We start from the raw sequence: 25,005 nt of genomic DNA on the forward strand, positions 1-25,005 counted from the left end.
AAGCTGTTGTTTTCACTTCATTTTTAAGGCAAAATCCTTTGTATGGGCGGTGAAAGGAGGTGCGACCTTATTATTTTTAAGTGAGAAGTGTGGTTCTCGGATGAATTATTGTTTCCAGATCAGTCACCTACTCCTCTTTAGCAATGAGAATTAGTAAGTATTTGTTTGGAAGCTTTTCCTAGTTGCCCACGTGGCACTTAGCTACCAAATATACTCTCTGAGTCCCTCTAATTTCCTTTGGATATAGGTAAGCTGATAGTGATCAGTATTATATAATTGTAAACTTGAGCAAACTATACGATGAGCAATCTAATGGCATACTAATCAACAAAAAGCTCTGCATTCCAAATAAATATCCATTAGAGAACTATATTATGACCAGAATAATCAATTAATAATCAGTTCTCTCCTTAATTCTTATTAGATATGTTATTTTTCCTTAATATGCCAAACAACATTCAAATTAAACATTCAAGATCAGAGCCTCCACTTTTTCATAAGTTATGCTAATATACATAAAACACCCTCAAAACGTTACATGATCGATTACAAAATGAAAAAGAAATGCAGAAACTCAACACCACACTCGTACCTAACTCCAAAGTAATGAAAGCAAAAGCTATCCCTGCTGCATCTGAAAGGAAGTAACAGACTGACTAGATTTATCAAAAACACTCCAAAACCTATTGACAAGAGCTTCTTCTTCCCTGTAACAAAACCGTATCATCCTGTGTAGCATTAATTCTCCCCATCAACCCCTTACCAAGTTCACTGAGCTCTTTCACATGATGGAGCATGCATTTGGGTTCTCGTCACTGAAGAATGCCATGTATTTCTCTTCGGGTGCATGAGGGTTAGGCACTGCCTGGGCCACATTGCGTACAAAGCCGGAAGGTGCCTTCTTGTCGTAGGCCCCGGCAACGTAAGGGTAAGCAACCAAGTTGTAAGGGACGTAGGGCCAGAACTCTGCCACCTTTCCTGTGCTCTTCACCTTCTTCAGGACCTTGTTCGGTTCGATGTGGCCGGTGACCGTCACCCTGCTTTGCTTTCGGCTCACGTTCACTGATGTCACACCTAAAGACAATGCCCAGTTCAGTTTCATGTCGAAATCAGAAATTATATCCCTTCTTTACCGGATATAAGGGCAATTTTATCTAGCATCTGGAATTATCTCCTAAGAGAAACATATCTTTCTTCCTCTGTTCTCTATTTTTTTAAAGACAGACTTCATCTAGTGCTTTAATTAGGCCATCCGACCTCCTCTTCTTCTTCTTCCTATTCTTCTTCTCAGTTTCTAGTATTCTACTTACAGAAAAGAGCATAACAAAAAAGTACTTACTGAGACACAAGAAAATAAGAAACTCAAACTGGTGACCTATTCAGGCTTTTATATTGAGTTCCATGAAACATTGCGTAGTTTCTGTTGATGTATAACCATAAGGATAGGCTTGGTGAGGAATAAATAATCGACCTCTTCTTATAAATTTGTTTCATACTCTCTCTCTCTCTCTCTCTCTCTCTCTCTCTCTCTTCCCTGTCAGTGTTGCTAACAGGGGAATTTCACCACCTTACTGAGTTTATTCTTTAAATTTAAAGATTATAAGTAGTGCCCGTCAATTAAGTTTAGATACCTTTCTGTTAACTTGAAGAAACCATTAAATTTCATCTATATTATATTAGTCACACGACTCTGTTCTCCAATCTGACTCACTCAAACATTATTTAAGAACAATATGAAATAGAGAAAGAGAGATTTGTCACCTTTTAATGAGCTAACAGCATGCTTCACTCTCCTTTCACAACCATCACAGTCCATCTTCACCTTGATGTCCACAGTCTGATTGACCCCAAACAAACCAGATAAAACTCTTTAGATTCTTGTCGAAATATGTTATGCAGGGGAAAAAGAAAACTCCATTTCTCTTCTCAAGTTCTTATGCTCTACAAGAAAAAAGAGAGAAAGCAATACAAACGGTTGTTTATGGTCCTGATGATGCTCTTCTCACCTGCAGTGGCTTTCTTTTTTTCCTTTTCAATGCTCTTCTTGTGTCTGCAACACTGCAAAAGTTGGACAGGTAGTCAAGTGCACCCATTTTGCCTCACACACACACACTCGAGAGAGAGAGAGAGCGAGAGAGACAGAGAGGTTGAGGAAAATGGAAGGAGAACTAGTGTATTTATATGAGTAGGATGCTGAATTATTATCTTCTAGCAGCTCCTATTGCCTGCTAATTATTAATAATTTCCTCTAGTAAATCTGAATTAATTTAACTATATAAGAGTGACCGGTGTGCATCCACCATAAGAAAAATCCTGTGAAGTCTCGATCAAAGCCATGTGGCGTAAGATCGATCGACTGTCGTTATACATACATAAAAGCCCAAAGCCATCCTTCATACCATTAATTCTGGTAATGGTTTCCATCACTTATACAAACCCTACTGTCGAAAACTGGTGGCATGGCGCTTTCGGTGCCTGATGTAATTGGTTCTTGGCACCATGATGGAAGCCACATGTGATGGGAAATTTCTACAGCTGGGCTTGCGGAGGTTGCCATGATCTCTTTGTTGGCACCATAGTTTGTTCTTCTAATGGGTGCCACCAAGCAAGCATGGTCCCCCTTTGCAGCTAAACATTTTCTTTCCAAAGGCTGATTGGTCTTCAACTGCTCAAACAGTGATTATTTTTCAAATATCTTGAACACTTGATGAAATTGAGAAGTTAGAACTTATCATCTCATTATTCTATTTTGGCTAATATTTTTCCTTGCTCTCCTTTTGGATGCTACAAATCAAGTCCACCTATAAAACTCAACTCATGGTTCTTCCCTAGCTAGTAGAACAAACCTTCAGCTTATGATAATAGCTTCCTCCTTTGTTTAAAAACAGGACAATCTTTTGGTGTGTTGTCATGCACTGAATAATCTCTACTATTATAATACAAATGTTTGGGGACACATCTCCATCATAGATTTTTCCACTATCATGGACCTTTGACTGTATAGATCTTTTTTTCTTTCTAATTTTTCTTGCACATTGTTTCATGCCATTCAAATTGTTTTCATTCATACATACATGTGTGAAGGTGTCGTGCATATAATTGTTGTTGGTGCACACTAGGCAGAATAATATGTGGGTTGCAGTTAAGATCCATCACAGATTCATGGTGAGTGGTATAAATTGTTTGTGGAAACTATCATGTAAATCAGAATTTATTTGAGAGGATATTAGATAAAATCAGACTAAGGTAATTTTATCAGTGTTTTTTTTAAAAAAAAATTCTGGATCTTTTTAAAATTTAATTGAATTATATCTCTAATGGACAATTCACAAAGAAAATAGTTACGTCTTCTAAAACTGAGAGGAGGTACAAATTGTCCTCTCGTACCTAAAGATGTATAAAATCCCACATCTCCCTTTGCCTCTAATTGTGTAATCATCAAACTGTTCTTTTTCTTCCTCTGTTTCCTCGGTTTGCTTCTCCGTATGAATTAGAAGTCTCAGGGTGTGGTGGTCATTGGCTGCATTTGTTTGGAGTTGATTCCTACCAAATCCATGAGCATGACTTCCCACAGCTATAAATCTAATTGATCTATTGTCCCTTCATTCTTCGGGTTTTATGATATATATGGCTTCGCATTTAACAACAGGAGGCCACTGATCTACAAGTTCCTGAAAATCTAGATTTTTTTTTTCTTTTAGTTTCTTTTAAAACACATTTAGTACATCATTCTATTGACCCCAGGAGAAGCATCCATACCTTCAAAACTTTTTTTGATGTAAAAGAGAGGCAAAAGGAGCCACCCGGTTTTTATTGAAGATTAATCGTATTTACAACAGAGATGGGGGCAGAGATGAGTTACATTGTCAGAGGAGAAGAGGAACAGATGCGGCAAAAAGAAGTTAAATAGTTCCAAACCAAATATCTGATACTTAGGACAAAGAATGTTGATGCTTATGCCTTCAAAACTTTAGTAATGGTCTCTTGCACTAGCAACACCATGTGTGCAGATTGGAGTCCTGCTAAACCAACTTGGTGAATAATAAAAGGAATCTACTTTGGCAGAAATTCTGGATCCAGATAACCTCGGATGAGTTTTGGATATAAATAGATATGGCATCAACACTGACTGCAATTGTGACCCAGTGTGTGCGTTGGCAGAGATCATCACTGCATAAATTCGGCTGAGTCAAGTTTGGAGTTGATCAGGCTGCAGACTTTGATTAGGTTTAGTGTCTATTGAATATAAGGTTAATTTCTATAGTTTTTTTATAGTGATGCCACAATGTAATCAACGGTCGAAACTAAATTGTACTCTTTTTATTGCTTTTGTCCTTCCATATTTTTTGTTTCTTCTTTTAATTTGGGTGGAGTCTCCTGGCCATTAAACTTCAAAGGGGACAAAAGGGGAAGAAAAAAGAAAGGTGCAAAGAAGACCCCAGTTTACAAGAACGGCAAACCGAGCTACGTCTAGTATGTTTTTGTTGTTCCTCCAATTGGATTTGTTAGAAAGAGAGCTGGAAACGAGGGAGGACAAAGCGTTCATATTCTCATTCAATAGATACACGTTGCCCGCAACCGTAGCTTTTCAAATTTAAGAAGGCATTTGATCAGACTGATATGGAGCATGGATCCTTTGCGTGTGCATGCCACACCACAGAGTGTAGTGCAACTGTAGATGGCAGCCATCAAGAGATGGGCGCCCATCAAACAAGGCAGTCAATGAGCCTGTTGAATGTCAAATTTATCGATAGGAGAGGAGATCTCCTTCACCTTCTGCAGCTACTTCAACATTATAGGATCTCGGGTTTTAGACTCTTCTCGAACTTGGTTAATGACCAGTTAGGAATCATTGGAGGTCTTGATTTGGTTTACCCCAATAGCTTAGGCTAACCTCCATCCGATGATCACTACCATGGATCCGCTTCATTGTTGGAGGTCTTGAAGTTAAACCTCAGGGCATGCTCGGCCATGACATCCTCAAGGTTGGCGAGGATCTGCTCAGCTCTGCATCCTTCTATATTGGAGAACCCATCAACATAGAGTGTCCAAAAAAGTCGTACCCCTGATTTGTGTTGCTTAGACTCGGCTTTGGCTTCTGTTTGGTCTTCATACTCAGCTTTCTTCAGCAAAGTACACTCAATAAGGAAGTCAGCAAGTATCTGTGCTTTAATGGCAGCTTTGGGCCAATAATTTGTATCGAACTCTCCTAGCTCAACGATCTACTTGACCAAGCGGCCAAAAGTATATGTACCTACTTCAACAGTTGACCAACCATCACTATGATGGTATGAGCTTGAAAGTGCAGTCATAATCTTCGAGCTGAAATAATCAAGGTATATGCCATTTTCTCTATTCTTGGGTACCTTGCTTCGGTATCCCGAAGTAGCTTGCTCATATAGTAGACAAACCTTTGATTTTCATGGTCTTCCCTAACAAGAATCGAGCAAATTGCTAAGAAAAAGACGACTATGTAGAGATACAGATTCTCTCTGACCTCAGGTTTAGTGAGGAGTGGCGAAGACCTGAGGTATTGCTTTAGCTGATTGAATTGGCATTCTTTGGTCCATTCAAACTTTCTGGCATTTTGTAGGATCCTGAAAAGGGGGAGACACCTTTCTACCGACCTAGACACAAATAGGCTTAAAGCAATTATCCGATCAGTAGGCCGCAGGGCTTCTTTGACTGTCTTTGGAATAATCATTGCCAACACTGCTCGGATCTTCTCTAGGTTGGCTTTAATTCCTCGTTGGGTTACTATGAAACCCAAAAACGTCCTCGAGGTGACTTTGAATGCATATTTGCTTAGATGGAGCTTCATACTGCATTTCCTTAAAGTATGGAAGGCTCCATATAGATTGGTGACATGATGTTTAGCCTGATGGCTCTTCACAAGCATGTCGTCCATGTATATGTCTATGTTCCAGCCGATCTAATCCCTAAAGACTCAATTAACCAGCCGTTGATATATAGCTCTGGTGTTCTTCAATCTAAATGGTATCATCCAAAAACAATATAACCCTTTGTCAATGATGAACGCCATTTTCTGCTCATCCTTGGGGTATATCCTGATCTGATTGTATCCTAAGAATGCATTCATAAAATTAAGAAGCTAGTGACACAAGGAAGCATCAACAAGTTGGTTGATCCTCGAAAGTAGATAGCTATTTTTTGTGCCAGCTTTGTTAAGATCGATGAAATCGATGTAGATATTCCATCTGTTGGCCTTTTTGATGAGCACCATGTTGGCTATCCATTTTAGATTAGTCGTTTCATTGATGATCTCGACCTTCAGGAGCTTATTGACCTCTTTGTTGATGGCTTGTTGTCGCTCAGGGGCGAAGCTTCTCTTTTTTACCATATTGGCCAATGCTTGAGGTCTACATTCAACCTGTGTATCATAACAAAAAGATCTATACCTAGCATATTAATGGCTGACCGAGCGAACACATCGGCGCTGGAGTAGAAGAATTGGATAAGTCGGTTCTTCATTTTCTTATCATGCAATGAGCCGATATGGATTACTTGGCTATCTCCCTCATCGAAAAGTAGGATGGAGATGAGTTCCTCAGCTGGTTCCCCACGTTGTTCCTTTTGTTCATGTCGGACATCGAGACCTTGAATGGGCAATATTTCTAAGGGTTTGATATTTTTTTCTGAGGGTGGCCATGTGGCATTGCCGAGCCACCACTTAGTCGCCCTTGATGGAGAATCTTATCATCAGGTGGTAAGTGGATACCACAACTTGTATTTTGTTTAATTTGGATTGACCAAGGATTGCGTTGTATGCTGAGGAAACCTGTTGGACTAGAAAGTCTAGGATGATGGTCGCCTATCGAGGTTCTTGGTCGGTTGTGACTAAAAAGGTGATTACTCTCTCCACCGATATAGGGTCTTCGTAAAAACCGATCAAAAGCGAGTCAACTCTCCTTAGCCAATCGACTGGCAAATTTATTTTTTAAAATGCCTCATAGAACAAGATATATGCAGTGCTTTCATTATCTACAAAACTCTTCTTACAACATAATTTGCTACTATAAGAGAGACTACAACTGCATCATCATGGGGGGTTTGCACCTCCCCCAAGTCAACATCAAAGGAAGATATGACTTCCTTAGATTTTGGTCTCTTCAGGGTTGAATCTCCTGATCTGGCTGCTCAAGCGTAAGTTTTCCATGCCAACAAACTCGACCCTCTTGTTGCAGGTCTGCTTGAGATGATATTAATGACCCCCACTATGGGCCAGCGGTGTTCTAGCTTTTTAGGTAAGTTTGTCCCACCATGCTCCTTCTTCTTGATGTCATTTTTATATGTACCAACCAAGATATCCTTGGTGAATTAGAGCCTCGGTCTTGTTCTTTAGTTGAGTGCACTCTTTAATGTTGTGGTTGTGCTCCCTATCGAAATAATAATATTTTTTAGGATTCGTAATAGCTGAAGGTGTCTTTATCTTCTTTAGTCATTGCAAATACTCCCGACATTCTATTTCTATCTGAAATTGGGCTCTAGGTATGTTGAGATGAGTATACCTCTCAAACCTTGGTGGTGGGCTCCTCTGTCATTGGCAACCATCCCTATCATTTTTGGGCCTCTTTCTCGGTTCTTCTTTTTCTTCTCAACATCCTTTTCTGCCCTTTCTGTCTTAGTTTTCTTCCCTTTGAGCTGCTATTGCCTCTTCGGCCTTAGTATATTTTTTAACTCGAGATAGCAGCTTGCCCATATCATTAGGAGTCCTCTTTTCCAAGCAGAGGTAGAAGTGAGAAGATTTCAACCCGCTCCTTACTATTGATATGCGATTTTCTCATCCAGGTCATGAATCTCCAACATCTCCATGTTGAAGTAGTTGATGTAGCTTATGAGGAACCCATCTTTTCTTTGCTTCACTGCAAATAGACTGATGGTATGTTTCTTCTGCTTCCGGCTGCTCACAAAGTGAGCCATGAACTGGCGGCTGAGCTGATCGAAAGAATGAATAGATCCTGCTCGAAGACTAGAATACTAGAGGCAAACTGCTTTTCTTAGAGTGGCTGGAAAAGCTTGACATAAAACTATATTAGTTGCTCTCTAAAACATCATGAAAGCCTTAAAACTTTCAAGGTGGTCCATCGGGTCCGAGGTGCCATCATACATCTCAAATTGGGGTATCTTGAATCTTCTTGGCAATGGTTCATCTATAATCATCTTGGAGAATAGTGGGTTGGTTTTAATCTCCAGATCTTCTCCGTAGCCGGCTTGCCTTTCTCTCAGGCCTTCGATCTTGTTGTTCATCTCCTCGATCATTCAATTGAGATTGGCCTATCTCTTAGAGAGCTTTTTCGGCTAGGAGAATTTCGAATTTCTCAGGCTAGAGCCCATTTCAGAATGAACACTAGGATGATCATCTTCTATGTGTCAGCTGAAGTTTTCTAGGCAACGATCAATGTGTTGTGCTAAGCCATCCTGATGATCTGATGACACGGCAGTAGTTTGCTGATTCAGACATTGCATACCCCGAACTACCTTCGTCAGAATCTACACTTATTGGACTAGCATATTATATTGCTCGACCGTTACCACTTTAAAAGTTGGTTGTAAAGTCAGAGACCATTGAGAGCTAGGTTGGGAGTCATTGGATTCCTGTTGGGGTTGATTGGTGGAATGGTGGTTATTTCGACCAGACTTTATCTCTTTTAGATTTCTAGAAAAACCTCAAAAGAAGAGGACATTTCCTCTAGCACAATTCTATTATTGCTTAAAATCTAACTTAATGGGTGGACGAGCTGGCGGATGAGCTGCTCTGCTCAGTTGAGTTGGAGGAATGTAGCATGGTGTTGGAGTTGTTCTGCAACCACATAAAACAATCAGAGGGTCATTGGAATATGTCTTTCAAGAGAAAGCAGGAGAGATAAAAGAGAGATAAAAGTATGAGAGTATCGTATTCAGATCTTTCTTTATACTTGAGGGTCCCTATTCTTGATAGTTATAGAGGAGAGAATGCGAATTTGTGCAATTAGGATTGCACGATTCACGAACAAGCAGTTAAGTGCTTTTCATATCTTCTGATCGGGATGGTTATAATATTTCTTTTTAAATGTATTGTAATCAGGCACTTTTCTTATCTGCTAAGCTGGTTGTTTACGATATTTTTTTTAAAAATATGTCGAGATCGTGCCGGGCTATAATTAATCGTGTTAATTGTTTGAAGATTTGATTATCTATTAATTTTATTGAATATGTACCGTCGTTTGGCAGGCTGAGTTGTGATATAAAATTTTAAAGACAATAAATTTGAATTATATAAAATATATTCTCAAAGGTACAAAAATGGTTGCTCTCGGTCTCACCGAGTCAGCTTGAAGAAGCCGAGTAGCCGGAAACCCAACCCAGCCCATGCGAGGCAAACACAGGACGGTATTCGGGAATCGGGATGGTGCCTGCTTTGCACCGTAGGCGGGCTATACAGCTGTCGAAAACGTGCAGTCACCGAACCGAAACACCGCGCCCGTTTCCTCTGGACTGCCCGGTCTCCCTCACTCGACTCTATATGCAGTGACCAGTAAGCTCATGAATCTGCAGCGCTTCCCGAAGCTCCCATGGCCGCCGCAGCTTCTCTCCCTCTTCCCTTCCTCCTCTCAACCAAATTCCGAAATTACCCTTCCTTCCCTCTAAGTCAAATAAGTCTAGCAAGAACTCCAGCACTCCTCCTGCCCACCACCGCCACCGCAACCGCCACCGCCACCGCCGCCGCCACCGCCACCAACAGAAGAAGGCAGGTATTATCGGCCCACATAACGCCTTCTCTCCTCTTCTTTCTTTAAACCTTTTGACTTGTTACGTTCTTTCTTTTTTTCTTTTTTTCTTTCTTTCCTCCCAGGGCCCAGCTCCTCACCTGCTGCCTCGCCGTCGACCGCGAGAGCACCGACCTCCCCAGCTCCACCCCGATCCCGACACCCGGCGCCGAGCTCCGCGTTGTATTCTCCGGCGGAGGCTCCGGTGGCCACATCTACCCGGCGATCGCCATCGCCGACGAGCTCAAGAACGCGTGCCCCGATGCCAAGATCCTCTTCATCGGCAGCGCCACCGGCATGGAGGGCGTCGCTGTCCCCACCGCGGGCTACGACTATGCCACCGTCCCCCGGTCCCGCCTCGTCCGTCCCTTCTTCCACCCCATGAACCTCCTGCTCCCCTTCCACCTGCTCTGCTCCGTCGCCGCCAGCTGGAAGATCCTCCGCGAGTTCCGCCCCCAGATCGTGGTCGGCACCGGCGGGTACGTCGCCGCCCCCGTGTGTTTCGCCGCTGTCCTCTCGGGAATCAAGATCGCGATCCAGGAGCAGAACAGCTTCCCCGGGCTCACCAACAGGGTCTTGGCGCCGTACGCCGAGAAGATCTTCCTTGCGTTCAATGGCTGCGTGAAGCATTTCCCCAAGAAGAAGTGCCTGGTGTATGGGAATCCCGTCAGGCTTTCTCTGAGGAGGTACACTTCCAAGGCGGTAGCCCGGTCTCATTTCTTCCCCAAGGCTGGGTCGGATAAGGCTCAGGTGGTGCTTGTGCTAGGGGGCTCGGCGGGTGCCGGTGCCATCAACGTTACTGTTCTGAACATGTACTATGAGATGCTTCTGGAGCACAAGAACAGATACATTATATGGCAGACAGGGGCTGAGGGATACCGTGAGATGGAGAGCCTTGTCAAGAACAACCGGCGGTTGCTGCTCACCCCGTGAGTCTTTCTATACTCACCTTTGCTATTTTTTTTAAAAAATTAATTCGTTATTTTCTTGTTCCAGACTGTTTAAGTAATTGAAGCACTTCAACCTGAATGTTCGATGGTGGGCTAAGGGTTTGAACCTAAAGATTTTGTAGATGCCAGTATCATTTGTGTCTAAAAGAGTCCAACACTTATGTGGAGTTTAAACTCTTTTGATGCTTAATATTTGTATGCGGCATGAAAAGATAAATGAATAAGGTGAGAAAAGCGAACTGTAACAGCCATACATATGAGGCCTTTAAAAGGAGACCTCCTATAAATTCAGGGGACTAAGATACAAGATTGTCTTGCGTTGCTTAACTGAAAGGCATCAGTCTTTTGTGTATTGTGTTTGACTATTGTATCCTATTGTAACCTAAACTAATAGTGGCCAGAAAGCTAAATTCCCTTATCTATAGGTGTCTGGGATAAGTAATCACCTTTATCTACATTCAACTTCTTTTCTTCATGCCTAACAAAATTCTTCTGTGAGTCGAACTGTTAATCATAATTCAACCCCAAATGTGATGGGTCTTAAATGACAAGTATGGCAATTTCAGCATATAGATGAAATCATAATTTGGATTCTAGATCAACTGAAGATTGTCAATGATGGACACGCCAAACCCGGTATCAAGGAGGATGCCATTATATTGTGGGTAAACAAATTAGAAGTTGCCTTATTCCAACTCTATTAAGCTGTATTTGATTGCAAAGTTAACCTAGAGTAAATGGGTTAACATGCTCCACCCACTTTACTCTGAAATAAACTATGACACCCTACGGCTGCGTTTGATTCATGGATAACCTTCAATCAAGTGGTGGTTATTCATTTAACTAACCAAACACCTTAACTTTTTAGCTGGTTAAACTTAGTTTGTCAACACCCACAAACCAACTATGGTTAAAGATACTTAAGCCCTAATCCCCTTATTTTCCTACTATGTAACGCTTGTCTTGTTAACTCCCCCATTTATTATTGTGGCTAGGTTTGGGAGGGTCCTCTTTCACTGCGCCCCACCCTTCTTCCCCACTCCCATTCTCGGCAGCATTGTGGATCCTTCACCATCCTAGCCAACTCCTAGTCACAATCCCGATGGCATGGGTTTTGTGTTGGTCGGTGGGCCATAACCACTTCTTTTTGTCGCTTTTTGTTGGTGCTCATCAGTGCTACCCCATGATTCTCCATCGTTGGTTCTGATTCCCATTGTTGCCAGTGGTGGATCTGCACTCTCGGCCTCACCGAAGCTTGCTTGGCGGCCATGGAGGTCGAACTCGGTGGTTGGATCTCCTAATGCCATCTTTACCAACAAGGTGGTGTTCGTCGATGGTCCAATCCAACTTCACCAAGGTTATTCCTAGAAGTCGGATCTCCCTGTACCATCTTCTCCAGCGAGGTGGTGGTGGCTAATAGCCCAAGCTAGCTTCACCAAGACCATTCTAGGAATAGCCTAGAATAGACAATGTATAAGGACATTGCTCCCCACATTATTTTATTACCCCAAAATCATCATTTTTTCTATGGAGACAATGTATAAGGACATTGTTGTCCATACAGCACAAAAATGGGCCTTAACCACTTAACTCATGCTTTTTGCAACCAAATAGCTTTCTTGCCACTCCCCATAAGGTTAGTAGAGAAGCAGCCAAACATCACTTTTTCCAGCTACATGGTTAAATGGTGGATTCTACTTTAGCTGCCCCTTAGTTAACTATCCTGGAACCAATGCAGCCTATAAGGTGGAATAGTTTAAAGCTAGTTGGAAAAAGTAGCTTTACCGACCTTTTAAAATATCCACTTTTCTCTTAAAATAAATTAGTTACTGTTCTAACATTTGGCGGGATAACGTAGAATAAAAAAGTTTGGCCTTTATTCTATTTAGATGTCCTTTAACTCTGAACCAATTGCAAACTTAACGCTTGGATGAAGCAGCTAACAAGGAGACTGCCCAAATGACATCTAGCAAATAGGTTCAAACATCTTCAAGGGGGTGGAATGTGTAAAACAAGATAGCCTTTAGATTTCACTACTTGAGTGTGAACTAGCTTACATGAAAGGAGTATTTCCTTCACCATAGCTGTCCTGCAGTCCTTATAAGAATTGTTCCACCAATAGTGGGTTAAAATGATCCGCAAGTCTTTATTAGGGCACAAGATAAAAACACCCAAAGTCTGATATCCTGCATCATGTAAAAAAAATCAATGCTATAGGAGATTGCGAGAATCAATTGCTTATTACCATCTGAACTATCTTTTGCTGCAAACTTCACATCATAGTATTTATTTTCTATTTTCAAATGTTATGTAATCCTTTTTTGTTCCTTCATTTGCTCTTTTTTTTATGGAAATAATTGCAACTTTCACACCTTTCATTCTTGATTTGGGTCAAGCACATTTCTCATGATTCCTTCAACATGTTGCCAATCCGCCAGTCTTTGATTCATTGACACTTGGCCACTTCCTAATCACATTTAGATAAGAGAGTCTCAGTAACATCTTTATACTACCTTATCCATCCCACAAAGAATAGGTGCCCCTAGCTGCTTGTAGGTTGGTGGCAGGGACATAGAAACATAAGTGCCTTTTCGTCTTCTTCCAATTTCAGATCAATATTGAGTGATCTTTCATGATTTTATTGAAGACATTCATATGATCCAATATCACTGTATTATTATTCATGCAAAGCCTGTACAAATATATCTTTTGGGTGCAACATGTTTGAAGGGGTTTTTGTTATGCATAATTTCTCCAGCTTAAATGGTATATTTGCACTAATCTTCTCATCTATCATATTGTACTCCATCTCATTTGCTAGGCACATAAGCTAAGCTTCATAGCCTATGGTTTTAGTCTTCATGTGCTTTTTCCTGATAAAGCCTTATGGTGGCCCTGTAGAACTGGAGGGGCCTTTACCTTCTTTTGCCACGAGCAAAAAATTTTCATCAAACTTCTCCGCTTAAAGCATGAAGCTGAACATCTTTGAGCATTTGGAGCAAGCTTGTTGCTTGGAAGCAGTCCACACAAACCTGAAATAACCAAGCATATGGCTGAGTTTTAGTTATGTCGACACGCAGCAAGAAGGGCATGCAGGAATTTGTGTATTTTATTAATTTTGGGTTTGAGCCGGTCTGATTATTGAGTCAAGCCATTTGTTTCAGTCATAATTGGCTTTTTGGGTTAAAAAATTACTTAACTTGACTAATAGACCCAAATTGAAGTCAGAACCTGATCTATTGACAGACCCCCTTATCTCTACATTGGGTGGGAATGAGCAATATTTATCTTCATGATGGAGATATGAAGATGTATATAAAATTCTGTTAATATTGATTTCATTCTAAATAACTATATGGCCATAAACTTTTCTATTTTCAACTTTTCTTTATGCCTTGTTAACTTATTATATTTTCTTCTTTTTCCTTAATAACCGGAAATAAAAATGGTGGTGTTTCAATAACATAAAAATCAAGTTATTCTCATTGAACATGTTATACTACTATGCAACAAAAGATTTTAGTGATCATAAAATACTTTTATATTAGATTATAAGATAAGATTTCACTTTTCTCGTGTTTCCTTGTTTTGTCACGTTCATGATTAATGGATGTCTTGAAGGCTTATTTCTTGTTTGCATGGGCTTGAGTGGCATAGCCAATAGCATGGTCTTCTTTACTCATCAAGGGACCTCCTAAATTTTATGGTAGGCACTTTTTTGGTCAAAGTTAGAATGGCTGGATTTTGATATTTGATAGAAGGTAGTTATAAAATTCGGAAGCTGTCTTAATACATTTTCAATGTTTTATAGTTTATAGCTTGATCCTTATAGATGACCCTTTTAGATTAGAGACAACAAGCTGGCAAGTGTTAACGTAGTAATGTTTTAATAGTATGAAGTCTATGTCTATGGGGTATTCATGTTGCCATGGAAGTATATTGACATTTATGATTTGGACTTAGCTGTGTCTACTGGGCCATACGAGGTCATTTCGAAGCTTTTTCATCAAGGATTTGCACATATATGTATTCATTGTTATCCTCTTTTGCTTGAGGGAATGGTGTTGCATGTGGTTATGACAATTTTCATGACACACACACACACACACACACACACACATATATATATATGTATATATCTTGTATATAAAATCTCAGGTTCTAGTGGCTCTATAAATGTTCTATTCTGATGGTAAAATGATGTCAATTCCCATGACATGAAACAATATAATAAAAACAAAAAGGTTGTAATGGATCTCCCAAGTCTTTTGACTTCTTGTCCACTGAGGAAGCACATGTAATCACGACAATGCTTAGTAATTAATATAATATATCATTATCTGATTGTTTTTTACTCACTATTTGTTTCCGATATCTGGTCATCTTATTTATGATACCCGTTCTCCCTGATTAACTCTCCCTCCTCTGGAAAGGCCAAGGTGGGATATTTATAAGGCGTTCCTTTATGACATAAAGTTTCTTGAATCTACATACTTAACCATTGGAGGATTGGTATTAAGCCATTTGCTCATCTGCATTATCTTTAGATAAGATTTTCGACTTCCATGCTTTGTGAAATTTATCAGCGAGGTTCCTGCCTAAAAATGTGGAATCATCACAATATTATGCTTTATATGTTAGTCCTGCATCTTTGCATGTGATTCATCATATGTGTTATGTCAAAGTTCTAGCTAATTTCTCTTAGTTGTCTCATTTCCTGATATCTGACAGTTTTTTAATTAATCTATCTTTTTTCCATGCACCATTATAAAGACACCGTTTCTTGATGTACTGTTCATTTGAAAACATTTTTCCATCTGCATGTTTTTTCAAAAGAATCTGGTATTCTTCTTGTGGGAAACCAAACTTATTAATCATGACTCTGAATAAACAAGCCTTCCCAATTGCTGGGTTGGGCTTAATATTCTTCACAATTTGTTCCTGTCACATTTGCCGTCATTTTAACTTATCCCATGTCCTCGTTTGCAACCGGAAACCAGGTAACTTTGGTCTTTGTATCTATCTTGAATTGCTCTCTCCTAAATAAGGTCCATATTAGATCTTCACTGCACATGCTAGTACCATATAGTGGTTCTATCACTTTATCCTCAATTGGTTCGACTTGTGAATATTTAAAATAATAAATTTAACTCTGTTCTTTTGTATTCGTTGCTTTACAGCATGTTAACCCTCCACCCAAGAAGAAAATATGGTTTGCCTTGGAACTCTTACAATTGATTAAAGAGTTTCATTCACGTATGATATATATGGTACCCATTAGCATCCTCACCTATAAAGTGGTGAGCTCAGGATCACAATTAGAATCGTATTGCCAATTCTTTTGACAGTCTTGTTTTCAGAAGCAGCAGCAAGTGATCAGCCTCTCCAAGAAGCTTGAGTGCCCAGTTGTCTAATTTAATACAATGCCTCTTAACATTTGAAGTCATATTCAACTGCCATGGCTCGTGTAGCTCAATCGGGTTTGAAGCAATTTGGTTTTCATGTTTATGAAAAGTTTCTTTGTTATACATAGAGTTGATTTGTCAAAAATATGCAGGATTTTAAGGCAAGCTTTCATTTCATGTGTAATGTTGACGATCCCTGGAATCCACCTAGCATAAGCAGTAATATAAAGTCCCTGTTGATCTCTGGTATGTCCAATGCCCTCATCTGGTCAAATATGACGAAGCGATGCAGAGGTTTCTACCAGTTAAAAGATTTCGCAGTTTAGATGTTGGAGCTGACCAATAAATCTCAGTTGATTAAGACCGACATTGTTTGAGGGCTATCATCTTCCTTGAGTTCTGCAATCTTCTTTCTGTTTCTGATATCTTCATCAATTCTAGTAGAAAGCTGTGAATTTCTTAACATTATTGGAATTTTTCCATTTTTGTATTTCCACATAGGAACTTGCAGCTATAGCAAATCTCAACCCCCAGATAAAAGCGATTCTTACCTTGGACAAAGCTTTTAAAAAAGGATTAGCAGGTCCTTGAAGTTAGGACAGGTTGTATCTCAAGGCCTAATTTGAGTTTAATCACATACAAAACTATTTTATGAAAAACTCAACCTAAAGAAATATGTTCCATGAATTGGTTGCTTCTGGTGCTTGCAAAAGCTGCATCTGCAATGGAATTGAACATTGGCCTATTGGAATATCACAAGGAAAATTCACTTTGTTATATCCTACTCGTTTCATGTGTTTACAACCTTCTTATTTCCCAGGATTGAAAGTCATACAACATTACTGGCTTTCTTTGCTGCCTTTCAATTTATTCTGTTTTTTCTAGTTTCAGAGGCCTGTGGCTATCCTATAACTCCCGTGAATCACCTACCTGTTTTATTTGGCCTGCTCCAGTACCATGTCATTTTTCTCTCATAGGAGATGATAAAACACACACACACACACACACACACAAATCGAGATAGAGATAGATAGAGAGAGAGAGCAGCATTTCGCGTGTTGTGATTTGGTTCAATTTGCTGCTTATACTTTTTGACCTATTGTTCTTGAGATTCATAAGTTTGTACATTGTAGTCTGTGCTGATCTCAACAGTATATTAACTTCTAGTGTATGTATAAAATTACTTTTATTTTTAGTGTAATAAAATTTGCTCTTTTAATGAAGGTTCTTGCATGCGATGGATATGGCTTATGCAGCTGCTGATGTTGTTGTTTCTCGAGCTGGAGCAATGACTTGCACAGAGATATTGGCTTCTGGAAAGCCATCAATTCTGGTATTAAGGATGCTATTCTTTTCACAAAATTGAACTATATGAAACTCCTATCAGATAAATATGCAATTAGGAAATTAAGAATCATGCACTATAATGCTTCTTTAGTGTCCAACCATAATATGATGAAATTTCATTTGCTAAATATGGCAGTATCTTAAATGGCATTCATTGAATACTTTATTTTTGACTGATATTTTCATCTTAACAATTGTCGGTTATTAAACATTTTGGGACAAATAAAGAATGATATCTTCAAAATTAGTTGCTAGTAAGATAGAGCAGTATATCGTCTTAGTAGCTTAAATGGCATTTATCGAATACTTTCATTATGATTGATATTTTTACTTGAAACATTATCAATCAATAAACATTTTAAAGAACTTACAGAAGCAAAAGAGGAACATCAGTAAGATCACGAATCATCATGAGAGATTTTAGAATTTGCAAAATGTAATGGTAAAAAATAAATATGCAATAAAAAAATTAGTCGATTATGTTAAGAATATTGTCCTTTATAGCCATATAACAAAGAATATAATTATTAATAAAATATTATGCTTCTCAAATAAATTACCTTATTAGTGATAACCTTCTGATATTTGTAAAGAATATATCATTCATTAAACCTGATGTCATGTTTATTTTTTAACTTCAAATGTTCCTCTAGAAGAAGAGGTTAAATGTCATAAGTGAAGCAAATCAAATTCCTTACCATCTAGCAAAATTTTTTTATAAAAACTCCCTTGTCCCGACCAATAGGTAATAGACCATCACAAACTTCCTAAGATTCGGTTTGTTTCTATTCTCTTAACACTTAATTTATCCAATTGTTTTCTCTTTGCATCATTGGTTCATCATTTTGTTGATCTTACATTAAAAACTTGGTATGCTGCATGCCGTTTATAAAGCAAAAGCTTTTATGGACCAACAAAAACACAATATTGGAGAATCTTGTCAACATCATTTTGTCACGATCATCAAGTTATTTATGTTTTTCAATCATCATTGTGAAATCGACACTAAATGGGGTTAGGACAACGGCCTTGATCATGATGATGTAGGACAATGGAATAGAGTTTTGAGCATATTTGTCAACATTGGAGAATCCTGATGATTTTAAACCCTTCTACCAGTGATGGTCGGGCCATTCTAGGCTTTTCAATCACATACTTGAGTCGCTTATGAGTTTTTCTTTTCCCGGGTTATGAGAAGAGGGGGACTTGAACCAAATATAAGTAGATCCTTCTCTGTATGAGTCCTGTCCGTCATGGGACTCCAACTATATGCTATGCTTGAAATTTCTACATGGGTCTACAAGGCTTATGAGCCTAACAGGGATGATCTTTTCTAATGAGCCTATCCTTGTTTGCCATACCTTATGACCAAGACCTACGGCCTAACTTTTGTGAAACACTAGAACTTAGCATGTGCTATGCACATGCCTTTCTAAGAATGAGAGAGAGAGAGAGATAGAGTTGCTCCCCCTTCTTTGTGAGTGCAAGCAAGGACCTTGGTTTACTGAAAGAAAGAAAAGAAAAATGTGCTCCCCTATGGAGACTTGGTCGAGTCTGGTTTTGCTTGCCCAACTCCAAGAGTTTCCAATATATATGGTAGATGAGCTGTTGCTAGACCATAAAATCTAACACCTTTGCCATAAAATAAACTATATCATATGATAGACAGGGTTAATTGCATCATAGCTACTATATAACTCTTGCTCTTTCGTATACATAGCGAAATATATATTTTTTGGTGATAAGCTAAATATTTATTTGAATGAACAAAGTTACTCTGACCAGTTGGTTACTATCATTGCCACTAGATGTAGGAATTTACATGGTCATTCCAGTTTACAATATTGACAGTCATTATCAGCAACCTACCTATTCTAAGTTAGAGGCATGTGTGGTATATAATATATATGAGTATGTATTTGTCTAGCTGCATATAGTTAGTGTGAAAAGCACAATCATATTAACTTTCGGAAGGTATCATTTAGGTATTATCCAAGATGCTATAGTATATCCAAATTTTTGGAACTTTATTTGGAAAGTTCGATTCCAATAATTACCCTATATGCGGAACCCTGGATGTCCGTTGAACCATGTAAGATTGGCTGTGTACAACCATCTTAATGGGAGACTTTTATGTAAATCTTAGTTACTGCGATGTGCTTTTGAGAATTATTTTACTAGGTGCATGTGTAAGTTGTACTAGTGATTGAAAACTTTTGGGTTTACCTATATCCCTAGTTCTACAATTCAAGTTTTAACTCCTTGTATCCTGCATTCTTTTTTCTTTGAACCTATTTTTAACCTTTCTTACAGATACCGTCACCTTTTGCTGCGGATGATCATCAAACAAAAAATGCATATATTATGGCGGACATAGCTGGATCAAAGGTTCTAACAGAAGATGAACTTGATGCAAGTAGTCTTCAAACTGCAATTGATGAAATTTTAGGTATGTTTTCCCTTTTAATTTTTTTATGATTTTTGAAGGTCTTCAGGAGTTTCTTCAATGTTCTTCAGTTGAAAAATGCCTTCCTTATAAAAAAAATACAACAGAAATATTAGGGGTGGCAATCAGGTCGGGTCAGGTCATAAACGGGTCGGGTCACATGCATGTCGGATCAGAAAATCATAAACCTGAACCTGACCTGTTTATTAAACAGGTCAAAAATTACAACATGAACCTGACCTGTTTATTAAACAGGTAACCCGACCCGACCCGTTTAACCTGTTTAATAAACAAGTAACCTGTTTGCCCGACCCGACCTGTTTAACCTGTTTGTCCAACCCGACCCGTTTAACTCGTTTGGACCTATTTAACCTGCCCAACTAAACCGGTTTAACCTGTTTAATAAATAGGTAACCTCTTAGGCTTTTAGCCTTAGGCTTTAGCCCAACCCAACCTAACCCACGCTTTTCAGAAGCTGTCTTTTCAAGCAAACTTCAGTCACCTGCCAATATCACTATGATCACATACAACTTTAGTCTGTAGCCCTTTAAAATTTTATATGATCCAAATAAGACGTAAAATATGAAGTGCCCGGCAACACATAGCCATCTTACAGGCTGTTATTTCTTAAACAGCAGAGAAAACGAGCAAACTTTAAGAAGCTTACGTTCTTCGTAAATGTTTGTATAGGTGCAAAATTTCTGTACTTGAAATGGATTGCACCATACGTACCAGTAAAAAATTGGCACAGCATTCGAATTGTTTCTAGAAGATCACAGAGCTCCCACTGCCACTAAATCAATTCATTCTCCCAAACGTAAATTTAGCAGTTAGAGAGAGAGAGAGAGAGCTTTTCTATTCAATACGAAAAACAAGCATCAACACTAACAGAAAATATAAGGAACATGCAATGCAAGACCTTTATGATCCCATTTAAAAATAAATTATGGTAACAAATCTCTTTCTGCTTCTGATAGATAGCTTTGTCATGTTCAGCAAGCAGCTGCAGTTCTCTCATAATAGCCTTGTCTTCTGGGGCAAACTTTTTGGCCTTTTGAAAGTCCTCCCTCGCAGCATCTATTTGACCGAGTTGTGCTCTGGCTTTTCCTCATCTGTATAACGCTTTCACATTGTTTTCATCTTCAGATAATACCTGAGAGGCCATTGCACCTGACAAACTGAGTGAAATCACAGATTTATCTCAACATGACATTTGTTAACGTGGATTTCTTGGTCCTAAAAGTCATTCGGACAAAAGAAGATACTCTAAACCTCCATAGCAAGAAAACTTTAATCAGTGCACAACATTTACAAATTTATCATTTCAAGATCAAGACACCCTTCATGTAAAGAAAAACTAAAATAGCACAGCCCTCAGATGCATTGAACTTCAGACTTGATTCCGTCATAATCAGTCTTACAGCATAAACATGACTGTAGATATGCAATAAAAAAAAACCCCTCATAAAGATTCATCCATTTCCAGCTGAACATTAATAATGATAAGAAGGCACTGGCCTAGCACATTTACTGGTTCTGATTCTATTATACAACTAACAACAAAGCATCAATACATTGCTGCTTAATCCAGGTGACAGAAAAACAAAAGGCTTTCTCATACCATTAACTTGATAAGCAAGTTTCTATAAACAAAGCAGATGCAGTACTCTGCTGATGATAAATGCTCTCTATCAGCAAGTAATTCTAGAACCATGTGTTCCCTACTACAAGGATTCTAAGAGAAAACATGCACTCACTTATGTAAAACCACCAAAAAAAAAATTGCACAGCCAGACTAATACTCATCTATTACCTTCTTTAGATGTGCCCTGAAACTCGGTCACAAGCTCCTGCAACAAAGGAGGAATGCATTGCTAACTGGCTAAGCTCGAAACATAAAGACCCATTAAGGACTCCTCCACTAGCATTTAGAAGAGAAGTTAAAAAAAAGGAAGATAAAACTCATAACTTAAAAAAAAAATAACGGAGATAAAACTCACAAATCAACACAAACTCTGGTACTAATAAAGTCCAAAAACACTCAAAGAACTCCCAGAAAGAGGAGATCCAAATGAAACCAGCCCAAGATCCAAACTTTTTTATATCTCAATCACAAAGAAACAGCCAGAACTCAAAAAACGCATTGGTAGACACAAGAAATCACTCAAATCAAACCCTAAAACACCGGATCCCACCAACAAACAACAGAACTAACCCAAAAACACAGTTTAAAAAGAAAAAAAATTGAAGAAGACTACTAGAAATGATCAAAACAAGCTCATCATAAACATTCCAACATTCAACAATCGAAAATGAAATCTAAGAAGAAACAACGAATATAAACATTTAATTCAAATCAGAGAGAGAAAAGGGTTGGGGAACAATAAACCCGAACGCGTTCAAGTCATCGAAAGGAGAGCCGTGGAGGGATCTAAAATCCTCGAAGAGAGAAGAAAATCGGAAGAGAGTTCTACGAGAGCGGAGGAATCCACGAGGAATGGCCGAATGATAGAGAGCACTGGAACACTTAGGGACTTTAGGGTTTGTGCGCCGCCCTCCCTCAGTGTCTCTCCCCTCTTCTCTCCTTTGGGGCTCCAGATTCTTCGCCTCCCTATTCCCTAAGGACCCTAACTCTAACTAAGGAGAAGTGGGAAGTCGGAACTGAGAAGTTGCGCCTCGCGGATGGTGGGGTGGACTTCACGTTGATATTGGGCCGAGGCAAAGAAAAAGGGCTGAGGCGGGGAGTTAGGCCGGCTCTGGGCTTTGTGGGTTGTGGCCCTTATCTATCAGCCTAATAGTTAAACGAGTTAAACAGGTTAAATGGGTTAGACATCTAAAACCCATATCCGACCCAATTAATAAATAAGTTAAACGGGTCGACCTGTTTACGACCCGAATCTGTTTAGGCTAAATCCAAACCTATTTATGGTGGGTCGAACATGGGTTGGGTTGGCGGGTCGGGTCATATTTTGCCACCCCTAAACAGAATACCATGTATATTTCAGATTGTCAAAGGGGACAAGACAAAAAAAAAAGGTTTTGCAATTTTTGTAGTTTTGTATTTATTTGTACCATTCCAGACCAAGTCAAGCTCTAGCAATGATACTAACAAAATCATTGCAATTTAAGATTTTCTTGCATGACTTATTGTAGGTTTCTTGCGTAAACTAGCTCAACCAGAAACCACATTAAGTACTAACACAGTTTTTATTGCAATCTAAAATATACGTCTTGCTCCAGTTAATCCAATTGTTGCGAGAATGCTATAGTAATTGCTAATAGATACCAGATTGACTTTCTAATAATGTCATTATAGGCTAACCTTCTTTTGTTTGGTTTCCACAAGGATTTATGATGAATTAAAGGACTGCAGATCATCATCATTGCATGTAGATTTAGTTTAATCTTTCATATTGCCATATTTTCTTTTTTATTTCTGTTATATTTTTAGTTTTAGCGAGTCCTAGAATCTCTGGCTGAGCTTAAAACTTCAAGTTATTTGGATGGTTAGATGGGTGTATCTCAAAACATCTTCAAGGCTTTCATATTGACCTTTATAATGCCCTTCTATTCCTTTTCAAATAGTTCGGCTCTTGGTGCCATTCATGGATAAAGACATCTTGTCTAAGCCATGTAATTCATATGCTTCATTTTAGTTTGATTATTATGTATATTTCACTTGATGGGCTATGTGTTGGACATTTGCTTTTCTTGGCCCTCAACCTCAAGATTTGGTGGTGGGATTGGGGTTCTGCAATCCATCGTATGTTCCAACGAGTGCTGAAGAATGTCCATATATCAAACTAATTTGTGTATAATGAGGGAATAAGAACCCCATACCCATGCTTTAGACTGCTAATGGTGTGAAGTTAAAGTTAGATCGGATCAAGTTCATCTATGGCTGTATGGAGATGAACCTAATAGAAATGTTCACAGATTATAAGTTCTCTCAGATATTTGAGGATGTGACTTGAATTAAAATCATTTAGAGACACAATCACAAAACAAGGTTATGAGTGTTACTGTATATTTCTCACTATTGGCGTACTATTCTCAAAGTGATAACTAGCTACAGTAGGTTTTGAAGTCTGTGCAAATAGGACAAGGGATTGTGTCTCATTGATTACTGCGATGTGGTATAGCTGGAAATGGAATGTTAAAGGACCTGTCAGGGTTTAGCTGAATTATTGCTTTGTGAGGTGAGGAACTGGATCTTCAATGTTGGTTTGGTGGCACGATCTAGTCTAACTGAAAGAATGGTTGTTGAAACCAGGCCAGAGAACTTGTGTGAAGGTTAGTATTTCCAACACGTGTTATCCAAATCCAGGGAACTGGAAGATAGTATAGATCGAGGGGTGGAAGAAAGACTAAAGGTGTTAGACTAGATTCTTTTCGTATGTCAGCTGTAATCTTGTCTCATATATGCAATATGCTGGCACAGCACAAATGTCATTCCATCAATCGAGCTTTATACCTTCAATGTCTTTTTTCTAATATGCAAGGCAAATCTGACTCATCATGAGTGGTTAATTCTAGAGACCAAAATTTGATTATATTGTAATGCTTATTTTTATATATGTCTGGTTACATGTTAGGCAAATCTGACTCCTTTTTTTTGACCCGTGTGCGTGTGTATATGTGGTGGTTTGTTCTCAATGTTTTCTAAACTTTACAGGGAATGAGCATCTGATGGCAGAGATGTCGGAGAAAGCACTTAAATTTGCACGGCCCAGCGCTGCTGCCGACATTGCCAAATGCATCCTTTCTCTAGTTGTCCTCTCCAATGTGAAACCTGTAACATAGAATGGTTTACTTTCATTTTTGGAGATCATCGCTTCCAGTTTCTTTTTTTTTTCGAAAAAAAAAGAGATCGTTACTTCCGATCTGCTGTTTTATTTTAATCTATTTTATGGTGAAGTTTATATGATGTATCTATAGGTCATAGTGTAACAAGTGTTACTCATTTAGCTCAGATTATAATAGCACTCAGGTTTTCTTTTTTGAAACAATATTTGTTCAAGAATTTCAAAATGCATCAGTTTCCAATTTTGTGCATCAATTTCTTGAATGCTTAGTGGAAACCATAGTAA

General features: G+C 38.9%; 2 protein-coding genes across 2 annotated transcripts; one reads left to right on the forward strand and one right to left on the reverse strand.

The window, feature by feature from the left end:
* Positions 1-463: 463 nt before the first annotated feature.
* On the reverse strand, positions 464-2,146 carry LOC113462868 (heavy metal-associated isoprenylated plant protein 21-like). The gene is made up of 3 exons (XM_039131741.1): positions 2,007-2,146; positions 1,762-1,837; positions 464-1,074 (listed from the first exon to the last, which is right to left on the reverse strand). The coding sequence occupies exons 1-3, from the start codon at positions 2,091-2,093 to the stop codon at positions 782-784; spliced, it is 456 nt and encodes a 151-aa protein (XP_038987669.1). The 5' UTR covers positions 2,094-2,146; the 3' UTR covers positions 464-781.
* Positions 2,147-9,457: 7,311 nt separating this feature from the next.
* LOC103709313 (UDP-N-acetylglucosamine--N-acetylmuramyl-(pentapeptide) pyrophosphoryl-undecaprenol N-acetylglucosamine transferase) lies at positions 9,458-24,961 on the forward strand. The gene is made up of 5 exons (XM_008794604.4): positions 9,458-9,748; positions 9,854-10,696; positions 17,347-17,455; positions 19,783-19,918; positions 24,591-24,961. The coding sequence occupies exons 1-5, from the start codon at positions 9,573-9,575 to the stop codon at positions 24,716-24,718; spliced, it is 1,392 nt and encodes a 463-aa protein (XP_008792826.2). The 5' UTR covers positions 9,458-9,572; the 3' UTR covers positions 24,719-24,961.
* Positions 24,962-25,005: the final 44 nt, after the last annotated feature.

Source organism: Phoenix dactylifera, chromosome 11 (genome assembly GCF_009389715.1).
Source record: "Phoenix dactylifera cultivar Barhee BC4 chromosome 11, palm_55x_up_171113_PBpolish2nd_filt_p, whole genome shotgun sequence".
Lineage (NCBI taxonomy): Eukaryota > Viridiplantae > Streptophyta > Magnoliopsida > Arecales > Arecaceae > Phoenix > Phoenix dactylifera.